Source organism: Phascolarctos cinereus, unplaced genomic scaffold, assembly GCF_003287225.1.
Source record: "Phascolarctos cinereus isolate Bilbo 61053 unplaced genomic scaffold, phaCin_HiC Scaffold_2;HRSCAF=192, whole genome shotgun sequence".
Classification (NCBI taxonomy): domain Eukaryota; kingdom Metazoa; phylum Chordata; class Mammalia; order Diprotodontia; family Phascolarctidae; genus Phascolarctos; species Phascolarctos cinereus.
The window spans coordinates 228,325,010-228,342,487 of NW_027555625.1; the positions used below are offsets into that span (position 1 = coordinate 228,325,010).

At 40.4% G+C, this 17,478-nt stretch overlaps 1 protein-coding gene across 1 annotated transcript; it reads left to right on the top strand.

Moving 5' to 3' along the window:
* Positions 1-9,068: 9,068 nt before the first annotated feature.
* Positions 9,069-16,531, top strand: FITM2 (fat storage inducing transmembrane protein 2). The gene is given in 4 exon segments (XM_020984131.2): positions 9,069-9,326; positions 11,807-11,958; positions 11,961-12,155; positions 12,158-16,531. Coding segments are annotated over 4 exon segments (795 nt in total). The 5' UTR covers positions 9,069-9,141; the 3' UTR covers positions 12,421-16,531.
* The last annotated feature ends 947 nt before the right edge of the window (positions 16,532-17,478 follow it).

A 17,478-nucleotide genomic window follows, 5' to 3' on the forward strand; every position in this document is an offset into this window, starting at 1 on the left:
TTCTGCCTCTTGGTGAAGAAGTGATGGACTGTAGATACAAACTGAAAAATACATTTCCAGACATGACCATCATAACACAAATTTGTTTTGCTTAATTGCACTTTTATTATACAGAATGCCCCAAAAGTCAGCTAGGAAACTTGGGACAGAGGGCTTTTATATGTGTAGGAGAGTAGGGAAGTTAGCAAGTGGAGGGGGGGCAGGAGAGGAAGGGAGAATTATGTGATGCAAAAAAGAAAAAGGGAAGAGAGAAAAGAAAAGGGTGTTGATGAAATATTTTAAAAATATGCAGAGGAGACCAGGGAGGGGTTCACAGGGAGACAAAGACAAGCAGGACAATGTGAGGTATTACCACATAAAATTTAATGTCTATTAAAAGGAACAAGTTGTTTTTAATGAATTTAGTTTCCTACACAATCCTCATTTTTATTTGCTTTTGCATATCTACATATTCATGTTGATGATTTTCTGCGTTCATAATAATTTTTTTAAAGATTCTATATTGAAATCAACGATTGTTTTAGATTTTGTCTTTGTATATCAAGTGCTAAGCACTGAAATTCATTTATAGGAAACACTTAATGTTTGTGGAATCCAGTTGAACTCTAAATCCTATGAATTGTTCCTGCAGCTTATAGAGCTGAAGTTTCATTGTAGGAAAGGCACAGGGAAATGAAAACTATGGTTTTATTGCACCATCTGCTGTAGACCGAAAGGAATACACTTTATCTCAAGTTGAACAAGTTGATAAGCTGATCTGCCAGTCACGTAATTGTAAGGGCTGGAGTTTAATTGCTCCCTCCCCAGAATCAATAGCAGAGGGTGAATTTTAACTTGGGCCGCCGACTTCAAATTCATTGCTTTCTCCTTTGTAGTGAGCGTGAAAGGGCCTTAAAGACCATCTAGTTTAACATCCCCAATCGATCTGGGACTAACTGATGCCCAAAGAGGGGAACTGAATTGCCCAAGGTCATGGAGTAATCTAATGGCAGAGCCCAGACTAGAATTATGATTGCTGGAATCCCAGTCCAGGGCTCATCCCACTACACATTATACTGCCTTTCCCTGTCACCTGCTTGTTTCGCAGGGCTGTTGTAAGGCTCAAATGAAGTATGATAATAACAACAACAACAATAAAAATAATAGCTTGCATTTATGTAGGGCTTTAAAACACTACAAATATTACCTCATTTGATCCTCAAAACAACTCTGAGAAGTAGGTGCTATTATTATCTCCATTTTACAGATGAGGTAGCTGAGACAGACAGAAATAGAATGAATTGCCCAAGGTCACACAGCTAGTAAATGAAATATCTGAGGCTGGATTTGAAATCATGTCTTCCTGACTCTGGATAAAGTGTTCTCATTGGCACACCTAACTGCCTCTAACAGATATAAAATGCTATATGTGCCAACTAGGCTCCCACCAGTCAGAAGTGATTTCTTTTTCTCTCTTTTTGTGTACGTCTCTGTCTCTTCCTTTCCCTCTCTTCTCTCTTTGTCTCCTTCCTTCTCTTCCTTCTTCCTCCTCTCCCTCTCTTCTCCCTTAGGATGCTGAGTGTATTGCTTGTACTCCCTTATAGTCATCTCATTTTACCTTACATTACAGTTACATGTTTGTATTTGTGTGCATACAGTCACACACATATATGTCTTACCTTACATTACAGTTACATGTGTGCATTTGTGTGTATACAGTCACACACATATGTGTCTTATTTTCTGTAGTAGAATGTAAGCTCTTTGAGGTCAGAGACCATATTTAGTTTATTTATATTTCTATTCCACAAAGCCTTGCATATTGATTTAATTACTGATACTTTAGTGTTCTTTAATTCTATACATATAAGAAATTATCATATACTATAACTTTTCAGAACCAGGAGTTAGAGGTTCCTGTCCCATTTCTGTGTGAGAGTGAGAAGGGAAAGAAGGGAAGAGAACACACATTTATATAGCACCTACTATGTTCCAGGCACCGTGCTTAGAACTTTTATAAATATCATTTCGTATGATCCTCACAACCCTGTGAGACAGGTGCCATTATTGCCTTCATTTTACACTTGAAAACTATATGAACTATATATGGACAACAAATGAAATCACAGATGTCAGTTTTTTTAAACCATAAAATGCTATAGGAGCACCAGTTATTGTTATTAATATCAGGAAACTGATCCCCAGAAACATGATGCAGAATCAGAAGGGAAGCCAAAAGGTTGCATCAATCACAGTCTACCAATAGCCAAAACCAATTTCACAAACAAGTCAACTCAGTGATCACTTATTAAGAGCCAATTATGCTTCACACATGGTGTTAGTCTCTAGGGATATGACAAAGAATGAGACAGACAATTCCAATTCACAATGAGCTTACGTTCTAACAGAGGAGATAACAAGTATATACATAAGTATGTACAGAATAAATTGGAACACAGGATTCTGATGAAGGATTTTTCATTTGGCGTCCAAGGAACTGTGTTCAGATCCCATTCTTTTACTTACTACTTGTGTGACTTTTGTGCCATTACCCTTCTCTTCTGTAAAATAAATGGGAAGATGACCCTAAATGGAGGCAGACCATCCAGCTCCCATCTTGCAATACCTGAAATTGGCACCAGACTGAATAATGACCAAGACGTACAATGAGAAAACATAGTAAGTGACTTTTCCTACCCCAGAACTACACAAAAATTAGCCAGAAGCCCATGGACAAGGGAGGAAAAGCTAGTATCAACCCAGGCAAACAAGCCTAGACTGTCAGTGGTACCAGCACCAGGCTAGAAATATGTGTAGCCTGCAAGACTCTGTGTCTAGAGGCAGCAAGAATAGCGAATCCTTTAAAAAAAAAAAAAGCCCTAAAATGGAGACCTGGCAAGCCCTGGGAGCAGCAGCAACCAGAGAGTCAGTGCTCAGAATAGGACAACCTAACCTTCCAATGGGCTCCAAGGTCCCTAGCATTATGTCCTGAGGCTTCATAGAGAGTTATGAAGATCGAACACTCTAAACTTCAAAGATCTAGGGAAGATAACTCTGGGAGGTCTATGTCAGTGGGAAAAAAAAAATCTCAGGGGAAACTGGGGGACACTAAACAGAGCCAATCACCCCTCCCAGAAGTTACTGTATGGACAGAATCTGACCTTGGCATAAAGTCTCAAGTTAGGAACTAAAGCTAGAACGAGGTGTAAATAAAATAAAACACAAAACAATAAAAATGTTCAAATCTAGAGGCTCCCAGAAAGATTAACACTGTAAAAACTACAAGTAGAGACACAAAAGAAAAGCGTATCTTTTATACCATGAAAGAACTCCATAAATACCTAAAAGAAATGAAGCAAGAGATTAAAAAATGAAATGAGAGCTCTCAAGGGAAAAACTGGAAGGAGAATAGATACTTTAGAAGAGAAAAGGGTAAGTCTTACCCATGAGACAGAAAGAGATATTAGAACAAAATCAAAAGATTGAAAAAACCAAAGGTAAAATATCTGTTGTATAAAACTGAACTTGAAACAGTACAATTATAGGTTACTTAAGAATCACTAGACTCTCTGAGAAATGTTGTTTTTTTTTTAAATAAAGCTAGGTGTCTCTATTTCAAGAAATCAAGAAAAATAAATAAAAATGACCCAGATCTGTTAGAACTAGTTGGTTTTCAGTCATTTCAGTTGTGTCCAACTCTTCGTGACTCCATTTGGAATTTTCTTGGCAGAGATACTAGAGTGGTTTGCCATTTCCTTTTCCAGTTCATTTTATAGATGAGGAAACTGAGGCAAACAGAATTAAGTGAGTTGCCCAAGGTCATACAGCTAGTAAGTATTTGAGGGCAGATTTGAACTCAGGAAGATGAGTCTTTCTGACTCCAGGCCCAGAGCTTTATCCACTGTACTATCCACCTAGAACCACAGGGCAAAGTAAAGAAAACAAGAATTCCCTAATCACTTCCTGTGGGAAAAGTGAAAAATATCAGTAATATAGCCAAAATCTAAAACTCTCACATCAAAGAAAAAGTACTCAAGCATTCAGAAAGAAGCAATTCAAGTGTCAAGAAATGATGGTCAGGCTCACACAAGACCTGGCAGCTTCTACTATAAATAAGAAGAGATCTTAGAATACAATATTCCATAAAGCAGGAGATACACGTTTACATAAGGTACCAGAGTACCTTACCCTGCAAAGCTGAATATAATCCACATGGGCACGAGGGGGTGAAAATGGACTTTTAATAGAAAAGAAAACTTTTTAAAATTTCTGATCAAAAGACCAAGGCTGAGTAAAACCTTTGAAATACAAACACAAAAGTAAAGAGAAACCTAGAAAGGTTAATTTATTTGAGTCACTGGAAAGGGCTGTATGATGAGCTATTGCTAAATTTAATAGGAAAAGAAGAAACAATTGTCTCTTCAAAACACAGGAGCTGGCAAACTATGGCCCATGGGCCAAATCTGCTCTACCACCTGTTTTTGTATGGCTTATTAGCTAAGAATAGTTTTTATACTTTTAAATGGTTGAAAAAATCAAAAGAAGAATAATATTTCATGAAACATTAAAATGATAAGAAATTTAAATTTCAGTATCTATAAATAAAATTTTATTGGGATATGTTTGTTGTGGTTCAGTTGTTTCAGTTGTGTGTGACTTGGCAAAGATGCTGGAATGGTTTGCCATTTCCTTCTCCAACTCATTTTACCAATGAAGAACTAAGGCAAACAGGATTGAGTGACTTGCCCAAGATCACACAGCTGCTAAGTAAATATCTGAGGACAGATTTGAACTCTTTAATGAGTCTTCCTGGCTCTAGGCTGAGCACTCTGTGCCACCTAGCTGCCCCTTATTGAAATACAGCCACGTTCATTTATTTAAGTATTGTCTAAAGCTGCTTTCATGGTACCAGGGCTGAGTTGAATAGTGGTGACAGAGAAGGGGGCTGCAGCTTGGTGTACTACAAACTGCAGTGATGTAGTTACTACTCAACAGAATGTTGAGTGTCGTGCTCATCACTATACCTCAAAATTTTATTATTATTATTCTTATGACCAATGCATATGCATCAGGTCAAAACAAGAAAAATGGAATTTGAATGTTGAGCTTCTATGGTACAGTGAAATGTAGATTATTTTGCTATTAAATTAGATGGCAAAACATTGTGTTTATTAGGCTGTGACCTGTAGCTGTGCAGTCTTTGTGTGCATTTTTTAAAGAATACAATACTTGTCAACATTACCAGACAAAGCACTCATCACAATATTCCCAACTCACAGGAAAGCAATGGTCAGAAAAATGAGAAAATTTTAAAAGGCATATCTCATCACAACAGAACCTCTTGACAAAAATTTAAAAATGAAAATAAAGTAACAACCAAAGTAAGTTTCTGACTGTTTCATTTGTTAGCCAAGCAAAGAAAGCAGTTTACTATGGTGAGTTAATTAAATTTGGTTTGATTACAGTAACTGAAGAAATGTGTCCAGAGAGAATAAATTTGTTTAATACTATTAACTTTTCAGCTCAGTTAAAATCGTATGTTCATGGGTTGATCTCAGAATTTGTTGTATCTATCTATATGAAAGACATTTTTAAAGATGAAACAAATAAAGTCTCCATACAAATCAGCATGAAATCAGTTTTGATGATAGGGAGCACTAAAGTTGGACCCCCCAAATAAGTGAAATGTTATCTCTCCCCAAAAGGTCCATTCTTCTCATTAGTAGACCTGTATCCCCCCAAAATTATACTTAATTATTGTTTTTATTATATTTTGAATGTCATCAGTAAAAATTTTCTGGAAATTTTTTCTCATTATATAAGTACCTACATAATCCTTGATATTGTCTTTTGGTCCCCAAATCCTACAATCTTTACTATCTGGACATTTGCAGAAAAAGTCTGGCAACCCTTAATACTAGAACCCTTGATGTCTTCAAAAAGTATTGAGAGAATTAAATAAGAAAAATAGAGGCTGAGGGCTTGTGGTGGTAGTGGTGAAGGGATTGGTTCATTTCTGAGGGTTTTCAGAGATGAAAGAGAAAGGAGGATAAAAGTAATTTAGTAGTGTAGAAAAAAGAAAGAAGGGAGTGAAATTTGCTACTTCTCATAATTAGGCTGTGTGAGAAGAGTATATGAACATGTAGGAAGGGAAAGTCATCAGATGATTTTCACTCTTATCTGAAATAGAAAAAGGAAGGTTGGACGGACATACACACACATAAAAGAGTTTGGTGTAGAAATAAATCACACTTTAACACAGAAACAAATTGGCGGGTGGGGGGGAATAAGAGGGAAAATAATGTCAGGGAAGGAATTTTTAGTTTTTTGAACAAAACAATCTTCCAGATCCTGAATGGGGATTAAAAGGGAAAGGAAAAGAACTAGAATCAAAGAATTGATGGGGGATGTCCATCAACTGGGGAATAGCTGAACAAATTGTGGTATATGAATATAATGGAATATTATTGCATTTTAAGAGATTTTAAAAATATATGGTTTCAGAGAATCTTGGGTTGATGAACAGTGAAGTGCGCTCACCAGGAGAACAATCTATATAAGAAGACCAACATTGTAAAGAAAAAGAATTTTGAGAAAAATTTCCCCCTTCTACCTCTCCCTTCCCCCTTCTCCCAGTGCATCCCTCTTTCTCACCCCTTTGTTTTTGGAGATCATTCAAATATAATTGACACCCTCCCATGCCCTATGTCTATGTAAACTTCTTTTCATTGCCCTTAGGAGTTACATGTATCATTTTGCCATATAGGAATGTAAACAGTTTAACCTTATTGAGTACCTTTGATTTCTCTTTCATGTTCACCATTTAATGCTTCTCATGAGTCTTATGTTTGAACATCAAATTTTCTATTTAGCTCTGGTCTTTTCACTAAGAATACTTGAAATTCCTCTAATTAAATATCCATTCCACCTCTCCCTTAAAGAATTACATTCAGTTTTGTTGGATAGGTGATTCTTGGTTGTAATCCTAGCTCCTTTGCCATGCAGAATATCATCTTCTAAGACCTCTGCTTCTTTAAGAAACTGCTAAATCTTGTGTAACACTGACTGTGGCTCCATGATATTTGGATGGTTTCTTTCTGGTTACTTGCAATATTTTATCCCTGACCAGGGAACTCTGGAATTTGGCTATAATATTCTTCGGAGTTTTATTTTTTGGATCTCTTTCAGGAAGTGATTGGTGGATTCTTTCAATTTCTATTTTACCCTCTGGATATAAGGTATCAGGGCAATTTTCCTTTATAATTTCTTGAAATATGATGTCTAGACTCTTTCTCGATAATGACTTTCAGATAGTCTAATAATTCTTAAATTATCTCTTCTTGATCTATTTCCCTGGTTAGTTGTTTTTCTGATATTTCACATTTGTTCTGTTTTTCCATCTTTTGACTTTGTTTTATTGTTTCTTGATATCTCATAGAATCATTAGCTACCACTTGCCCAATTCTAATTTTTAAGTACTTATTTTCTTCATTGAGATTTTGTACCTCTTTTTTCCATTCGGCCAATTCTGTTTTTTCAGTGAATTGTTGTACCTCTTTTACCATTAAGCCAATTTAGTTTTTTAAGATGTTATTTTCTTCAACTTTTTTTGTGCCTCTTTTACCAAGCTGTTAATTTTCTTTTCATAATTTCTTGTATTACTCTCTTTTTTCTCTACCACTCTTATGCCTTTCTTTAACTCTTTCAAGAATTCTTGATTGGCTTATGTCAAATTAGCAATCTTTCTTTTTCAAAAAATAATTAATTTTTATTTTTCAACATTCTCTTCCATAAAATGTTGAGTTTTAACTTTTCTCCCCCTTCCTTTCCTTTCCCCCCACCCAAGACAGCATGCAATCTGATATAGGCTCTAGTTATACATTCATATTAAGCACACTTTCCCATTAGGAATGATGTAAAGAACAATTAGAACTAATGGGAGGAACCACAACAATGAAGCAATAAAAACAAAACAACAAAGGAAAAGGAGAGCAAATAGTATGCTTCCATCTGCATTCATACTCCATAGTTCTTCCTCTGGATGTGGATAGCATTTTCCATCATGAGTCTTTTGGAATTGTCTTAGACTCTTGCATTGCTGAAAAAAGCCAAGTCTATCAAAGTCAGTCATTGCACAGTGTGACTGTTACTATGTACAATGTTCTCCTGGTTCCGCTCACTTCACTCAACATCAGACCATATAAGTCTTTCCAGGCTTTTCTGAAGTCAGCCTGTTCATCATTTCTTATGGCACAATAGTATTCCATTACATTCATATACCACAACTTGCTCAGCCATTCCGCAATTGATGGGCATCCTCTCAATTTCCAACAGAATAAAATATTTAAATTTAAAAAATAAATCAGAGAAAGCAAGATTGTCAGGAAAGCCAGATTTATTGGTCTGAATCCCTATTCAGATCAGGCCTGAGGTGAGGGCAGAGAAAGTGAGGGGGACGGCGCAGGCAGAGCCCCTTAAATCATGCCCTGTCCTCATCTGCCTAAGACCCAGCATGGGTCTGGCTCTAGCTCTGCTCCCAACCTATTTGCAGGTTAGAGGTTCAGCTGGTGTGTGCATGTGTGTGTCCCATCAGTATAGGGACCCCAGGATTGCGCCCTCCCTTCCACATCAGTACAGGGACTCCTGCCAGAGCGGCTGTAAATAACAACCAAGGAGATAAAGCGAGTGAGGATGCTTGGGCTAGGCTTGCAGGTAGGAGGTAAGCCGCATCCTGTCTCTTAGCTCAGAATTTTGCTCATTCTCCCAGAAGCTTTCACAGGTAGGGCTGTGTATATCCTTCCCCTAGCTTCACTGCCCAACTTGAGGCACTTTTCAGCAGCACCTGGACCTCGGCACCTAGAGCAGAGTCAGAATTCGAACTCCTTTTGCTCTGCTGGGGGTGGGAGTCCGAGGGTTTCCTCCTCTAAGGCTGGAGAATCTGCGCGGCTGCGCATAGGCCACGCGAGCAGCTCAGCGGGTGGGGCCAGAGCGCGCTCAGAGCTGGAGGGCGTGGAGCGGCGGGCGGGCGGAGTGGAGGGACGGAGAGGGCGGGGCTGGCGCACGCTGGCGCAGGAGGGGCGGCCCTGGGGCGAGCGGGGGTGGGGCCCCCAGGACGGTGGCCGGGAGGGCGCAGAGTAGGCACGCTCCCCGGTCGGGACGGAGATGGTGGCCGGCATGGAGTACCTGGAACGTTGCTCCTGGTTCCTCCGGACTACGCTGGTGCGGGCGGCCGTGCGGCGCTATCTGCCTTGGGCGCTGGTCGCCTTCATGCTGGGCGGCTCTCTAGTCAAGGAGTACTCCCCGCTGCCCCCGAGCTACCTCAGCAGCAAGCGCAACATCTTCAACGTGTGAGTGTGGTCTTCGCCTTCGGTTTGGGTCGTGACCTGGTGGGTCAGTCGCAACAGATCGAGGCAGGGGAGGGCTCCCCGGCTGGGAGAGGCACGAGAATGGGTCGGGTCATCCCAGAGCGCCCTTTCTGAGAGTGGTGTAGGGAGTGTCTATCGCGACATGAAGATGTCGAATGGGAGATGGGGTTGTCAAGCGATAGCGAGGCTCCGACCCGATCGCTGTGGGACGTGGAGGGGGGTGGGGTGGGCCGGGGCTTGTCGGTGAGAACGGCCGAAGCCTGGCGTCCTGGCTGCCTCGTCATTGGCCCTAGAGCTGGAAGGGACTTTGGAGATCCCTCTTCCGCAGGTCCCATCTTTTTCAGATGAGGAAATTGAGGCCCAGGTGACGGGAAGTGACTCCCCCAAGGTCCTCCAAGTGGAGCTCGGAATAGAACCCAGGTGCTCCGACTCCAGACCCCTTCTTGGGAACGGAAGGAAAGTGAGTGTTGTGGTCACCCTCTCCCCACTCCACCCCCCCCCATCGAGACAGTCACTATTGGTCTGATTACCCTCGGGGCAAGTCACTTCGCCTGAATGTGGGCCAGTTTCTTGGTCTGGTAAAAAAGGGTTTGGACAAGTTGGTCTGGGGATCCGTGCACTTGACCTTCAGCGATTATTGGTGTGTGATTGTGCAGCCCCTGAATCGAGGATGATTCTGGGCGGGAGACATCCGTGGGTCTGGCAGGTCTGCCTATCTCAGCTGTACCCAGTGAACTTTCCCCTGGATTTTCCTGAAACCTTAGTCGCCCGCCGTAAAGTTCCTTCTCATTAGAGTGTGACCGTGGCTTTGGGGCAAGTCTCCCAACCGAACAAACTTCAGGGAAGCACCCAAGACCAGCAGCAAGCAACCGGTTGTTTCTTTGATTTTCAGGATTTTTTCAGCTTTTTCCCTCTCTGGCAGCTGCTGAGAGCCAGATTCTTAACTTATTTTTTTTTATTTTTAGGCAGTTGGGGTTAAGTGACTTGCCTAGGGTCACACAGCTAGTTAAGTGCCAAATGTTTGGTCTGAGGCTGGATTTGAACTCAGGTCCTCCTGAATCCAGGGCCAGTGCTCTATCCACTGTACCACCTAGCTGCCCCGAGAGCCAAATTCTTGCACCAAGCAATCAGTGCTCATTAATCAGCCCTGGAACTTTGGCATGTAGCAATGATTGACTTGGAACTTTATATTTCTTGGGCAATGTCAAAAACCTTTGAGACTGGTTGGGTGCTGGCCCTAGTTGATCTTGTGCCCTTGGATTGCACATCCACCTTGAGAAACTGGTCTAAGAATAGATTGTGAAAGGGGTTGATTAGAAATGGGGACACATTCCCACTGTCCGTTTGGCCTGTGGGTTGATAGTCTTGTTAGGGAAAGGGGCCCACCTTTCCTGGGTGTTGCCAGTGAGACAATTTCTTGTTGTTTTGGGGAGATCCTTAACTTCTGCCACTTTGTTCCAGTTTTTGTTGTGACTAGTGAGATGAATGAATTCCCATGGGGCTAACCCTAATTCAGCAGGCCTTTTCTATGTCTTAGGTGCTGTTGACAGTCGTGCAGAATATTTAACTGGTTCCCATTATGCTTTTTACTTAGAGAAGGCTGTATTGGCATAATAGAAATAATAATGTTGAAAATAATTGTTGCAGGTCATGTTTCTAATGCACTTTACAATTTACGCAATGCCTCTTGTATTTTATAATAAAAACTTACTTTTATGTAACCTTTTGACATTTACAAAGCATCCTCTGGTAAGGCACAAGTAATATTATTGGATGAGGAAATTGACCCTCAGAGAGAGGAAGTGATTTGCCCGTAGTTATACCAGGTAAGGCAGCATGGCATAGAGGATGAATGCTGGACTTGAGATTTGGAAGACCTGAGTTCAACTCCTGCCTCTGACCCTTCCTAGTCATGTGCCCTTGGGCAAGTCACTTCACTTCAGTGTTTTTTGTAAAATGAGGGAGGTGGACTTAATGATCCTAGTCCCCTTATAATTCTAAACCTACAATTCTGGTGTCATAGTCAATATTGAACCTGTGTCTCCTGACTCCATGTCCAGTGGGCTTTTTTTTTTGTCTACTGCAGTATACCATGCTGTTTCTTATTTCATTCTTACAATAGCACTATCAGGTAGGTAATGAAAGTAATTGTTATCCCTACTTTATAAAAGGGAAAATGGAGACTCAGATTAGTGAAATGAATTGCTTATGTTCACATGGCTGGTAAGTGGTAGACTCAGAATTTTTATTATCTATAGCACTCACTAGCTATGTGACCTTGGACAAGTAACCACCTCCCTGAGTCTCAGTTTCCCCATCTGTAAAGAAAAAGAGGGAAGGGGTTAGATGGATTAAATGATCTTTACAGCTCTGATATTCTACATTCTGAGTTGAAAGACTTGAATTAATGGCTATATTTTTTTCCCTCCTTATCCCTCTATTTCTGCTTTCTTCTCTGGCAGGTATTTTGTCAAAGTGGCCTGGGGTTGGACCTTCATTCTCCTCCTGCCTTTCATTGCCCTTACCAACTATCATCTGACGGGGAAAGCTGGTGTAGTCCTCAAGCGGCTGTGCATACTTCTGGTGGGGACAGCGATCTGGTATGTCAGCACAAGTGTTTCTTGCACATTGAACACTTCACAGGCAGCTGCTACAAATCACCTGCCCTGGAAAGTGTCCGAAAGGAGTATAACAGCAAGGAGGACTGCCGTAAAGGTGGCGGATTCTGGCACGGCTTTGACATCTCTGGCCATTCCTTCCTTCTGACCTACTGTGCTCTGGTCATTGTGGAGGAGATGGCTGTTCTGCAAGAGTCAAGATGGACAGGAGCCACAGCCTGCACTTCACTCTCACTTCCTTGGTCATTGCCTTGGGCTGCTTGGCATACATCTGGATTTGGATGTTCCTTTGCACTGCTGTTTATTTCCATGACCTGTCCCAGAAAGTGTTTGGTACCCTGTTTGGGTTGGTGGGCTGGTATGGAACATATGGGTTTTGGTACTTGAAACCCTTTTCTCCTGGACTTCCTCCTCAGAGCACCAGTCTGAATTTGAAGCAAGATAGTTACAAGAAATAAAAGAAAAATTAGGGAGGACAAGAAGGTTAATCTATCTCCTTTTTTAAATTAGGTATCTTTGTTCAATTATCAATGCTATCTCACTTGACCGTTTTAGTAAGGACAGGGGCTGGAGGGTGGATGGAATGAGTTCGTTCCTATCCAATTTTTGGCAAATGCATGATAACTTGACGGTCTCACAGCAAGGGAAAAGATGAAAAACATCTTACATCCCCCAAAAGAAGCTGTCTGGGATCATTTAATGTAGGGGCAATAGCTCTGACCACGAATTGTACTGTTTAACCAGATTGGCCTGGGCTTTGTCTGACCTTGACTTGGAACTTCTCCTTTGTTTTTTAGGTCTTTGGGGGACCAGGACTCAGATACATGCTGAAGGGCTGGTTATGCCCGGATGCAAGGTTAAGGGCCCCAGAACTGTCTTTATCCTCTGTTGTCTCTTAGCTGCCAATTGTCTTTTCATTTGAGTGACTCTTAATATTATTTAAACGTTTGCCTTGGATACTCTTTGCATGAGTCTTTCAGGCTAGGATCTTGCCCGTGGGGGGAAAAAGCCTGGAAAAACAATCTCCTTGTAATATTTACATTTCTTCAGTTGATTGTAAATATTGCAGCCAGATTCTGATTGACTGCCTTTTAAACTGGAGTGCCTTAAAGACAAAAGTGTTAGATAACTTTTGTGCATTCACTGAAAGTGAGTGTCTGTCCTTGTTCTACTGAAACTGTGAGAATGCTTGTTTCTTTAAATTCTGTAAAATTGCTGGCAGTAACTAGGTGGTTGGTTAAAGCCTTAAATGATGTTCTTAAGGTTTACAACCCCTCAGTCATGTCTTTTGTTATAAATTTAAATTGTTTTGTTTCTTGTCTTTTTTTCCTTTGAGCAATAACTGACTTTTGAGAAACCAAAAATTGTGGCTTGTGGTGTTAAATAAGTTGCAGGTCAAAAATTGTACAGAATGGAAGGTAACTTAATCTTAAGAGGTTTATTAGCTGATTCAAGATGATCTGGCCAGAATTAGTCTTTGTACTAAAATTTCATTTTCTTGAATATCACTTAGTGATATAAAGAGTACCTTTGTCAGGTAAAAAATGCGCAGATTGGCTGCCATATATTGAAGTTTTCTGTTTCTGAAGAAAAATCATGATATGCTCTTTAGTGTTGAAAAACAGTATTCCCCATTATGAGTAGTGACAGGGAGCCAGTGCATTTAGAAAATACCCTAACTATAAGGCTTGTGTTCTAGTCCTGGCTCCTCCACTAACTCGCTTTGTGACCTTTGGCAAATCCTTTCCTTCTTTGGGCCTTGATTTCCTCATCTGTAAAACAAAGATTTGGAGTAGATCTCTATGAGCCTTCTTTTGGTTTTCAGTTAAATTTTATTTTCAGATCTACATTTTCTTCCTGATACCTCTCCCTAGCCCCTCTTCCAACTGAGAAATCAAGAAAAACAAAACAGACATGTTACAAACATGTATAGGTAAGCAAAACAATTTCTCACATTTGGCCATGTCAAAAAAAAAGTGTCTCAATCTGTACTCTGAATTCAGAGTACCTCTTTATCGGGAGATGAGTGACATGTTTCATTTTGGAATTGTGATTGGTCATTTTGTTGACCAGTGTTTCTATACCTTTCAAAAGTGATTATCTTTACAATATTGCTATTACTGTATAAATTATTCTCCTGGTTCTGCTCACTTCATTCTGCATCAGTTCATGCAAGCCTTCCTAGGTTTCTCTGAAACCATCGCTTTCATCATTTCTCATAGCACAATAGTATTATATCACATACATATGCCATAACTTACTCAGCCATTCCCCAATTGGTGGGTACCCCCTCAGTTTCTAATTCATTACCACCAAAAAAAACCTGCTATAAATACTTTTTGTACATATGGATCCTTTTCTTCTTTCTTTGACCTCTTTGGAGTATAGGCATGTTAGCGGAATTGCTGGGTCAAAGAGTGTGCACAGTTTAATAGCTTTTTAGGTGTGGTTCCAGATTTCTTTCCAGAATGACTGGACCAGTTCACAGCTGCACTGAACAGTGCAATAATGTACCTGTTTTCCCACAGCCTCTCCAGAAAATTTGTCATTTTCCATTTTGTCAACTTGACCTATCGATTCTATGGTGTTAGATGAGAACTTTGTTTTATTTTGCTTTTCTCCAATTATTAGTGATTTAAGCATTGTTTCATATGGTTATTGAAAACTTAGATTTCTTCTTCTGGAAACTGCCAGTTCATATCCTTTGACCATTTAGCAGTATAAATTTGAATCAGTTCTCTCTATCTCTCTGAGATCCTTTCTGGCTCGGACATTCTTTGTGCTTAATAACAACAATAATAAATAGTAATGATGATTATAATAATGGTAACTTACATAGCATTTTGGGGTTTACAAGGTACTTTTCATCATGACCCTATGAGGATCCCTCATTTTACAAATGGGGACACTTAGTTCAGGACATTGGAATGACTTCTGATTTCAAATCCTTTGCTCTTTCCCCTATGTCATACTGCCTTCTTGTTTTGTGTTCTGGCATTTGTTTTCTCCCTGTAATCGTCCATGTTCTAAGGTTTCTTCTGCTCTGATGCTGTCTTATTAGTCTGTGTTCTAAAGTGTCTTCTGACTCAAACATTTTATGTTTCTAAGCTTTGCCCCCATCCTTCCATTCTGTCTATATTGCTAAAACTCATTTTCTCTAGATCAGATTGCAGCTTTGTTGTTTGTTAGTAATATTGTCACCACTTCCCAGTGGAGCACCCAAAAGTTGTAATAACCTGGTCACCTTCACTCATGGGCTGCCTCATTAAACCTTTTAGTCACTTGAAGAAAGCCAGTCTTAAGAAGCTTCTTTATCCTCAGTTCTAACCTCAGCAATAGTATTAAGTAATGAACACTACATTTTACTGCCGTAGCTCAAGCTTTTATGATGGGCTCTAGAAAGCAGTGGCTGCAAATCTCCTGTAAAGATATATTTAAGTTATGTGTTCCTGCCCCAGAGTGTCAGGTTAATTGTTAATGAATGAAATAATAGATGTAATTACGCTCATGGTGACTCTGGCTAGTGGGATTGCATTGTGTGTAGGAAGTGTTGGCAGGACTTGATGGGCCCTGACAGTAATCCAGTTCCCCTTGTGAAATTTGAACCAACCAGGTTTGTCAAAGGCACCTCCCTCTTTTCCTGCCACCTAAAACTGAGAAATGTTTTTCAGGTTCTAACTTCAGCATCTATAGGTAACTGTCACAAATATACTTTATTACTCAGGAAGTTTGTTTGTCAGACTTAAATTTTGGAATGTTTTTCTCATCATCTTGGTCTGATTTGGGTTCAGTGTCTTATTCAGTGTGAGTTGTGAGAGTCAGTTATACATAGTCAGTTTAAGACAGCAGGAAATAATTTGGTTCTCCTGTATGAGCTATAATCACCCCTTGCCCTCAGGATCCTCTGTCTTAATCCTTTTTATGGTGGAACAAACTACACATTTGTCCTCTTCTAGGCTGAGACTTAGAACATCTTGATTCAGCATTCAACAATTATTTATTCAGTGCTTTTCAGTAGTTTTGTAGTAGGAAGCTCACATCTTGGTTAAGTTACCATCCTTGATGGTCCCTTTTCCCACTTCTGTCTGGCAAGCCTTACAAAAAAATCAGAGTCTATTGGACCCCTAAGGCTCCATTTCTCTGAATCCTTATGGCTTTTCAGGGGCCCCTCCTCCAGGGGCCCCTTTCTGCCTACAGTTGTCAAAGAGGAAGATGTGGTGGGAGAGATCAGGACATCATTTGGGCAAAAGGCAAGAGTACTTCACTTGGATGCCATTTTGGGTCTGTGTCTCTCTCATGTTCCAAACTCAGCCTTGTTGTATATGTTGAAAGGTAAATATTGTCATCAGGTGCTGAGAAACAGCCTTCCAAGGGTGTCTGGGTCACAAAACCATGGCATTGTTTTGTCTTCCAGTACTGAGATTCAATCACTTGGGAGCCTTATTCTCCAGGCACATCTGTTATAGTCTGAGTACCAGATTGTATTTAAGGAATGGCTCTTGACGCTGTTAAATACACAGTGGATTGTGTGTGTAAACAATAGAATTAAAGTAAACTAAAAAATGAAAATTATTGATTCTGGCTTTTGTTTCTTCTTCCCTCTCTTAAGGTGCCTATGAGCTGGTTGAATTACAGTTGACTTTGTGAGCATTGGTTAGCCTGTTCCTTCTTGTGTCATTCCTTTAATGAGAATGCAGTGATAATTGTAAAGCAGTTAGCATAGTGCCTGGCACATAGTAGGTAGTTAATAAATGCTTGTTCCCTTCCACCATCCCCTTTAGTCACCCTAGCCAGGGTGAGCAATATGGTCTGATTTATTTTTAATCTTCAGATTAAACTAGAATGAAGTTCAGTGCTTGAACAATACCCCTGAGGGTGTTTCTGGCCAACTTGGCTGATGAGACATGCTGTTCCCACACCTTTACTACACTAAATCTGCCCTTAAAACTGGCCCCTATGGTCTGGGCCTTTTAATGAGGCTGTCTGAGAAGCTATAACAGCCTAGTTGGGAAAGAGTCGGGATTCCAGCAGATCTCTTACTGCCCTGAAGTGAGAGGCATGAGAGGCCTCAGAGGAGACACAACAGACCAGGGCCCCTGACATTCCCTCCAATTCTAAGATTTTCATGTGGAAGCTTATTTATTCTCAGGGGTCCTAGAAGGCAGAAAAGAGTTGAAAGTGGGTGAAGGGAGGAGGGCAAGGTAATAGGAGGCAGATTTCTGCTAGATAAAAGGATGGACATCTTAATCTATTGTTGAACAACTGAAATCAGTTGCCTTGTGAGCTAGTGTGTTCCATGGTAAGCACCTGTTAGTAGTGTCTTGGCCAGGGTTTTCACAAATGTCTTTTTGTTCTCTTCCAGCTCTGAGTTTCTAGGATAAGTTAAATGATGGTCAATGTCAGCTTATTTGTCAGTCTGTATTTTATGAGCTCTCTATGGGGCATTTGCAGACAATTCCATTCAGCACACATTTCTCAAGAGCCTCAGAGGCTCCCTCATTAAACCCTTTTAGCCC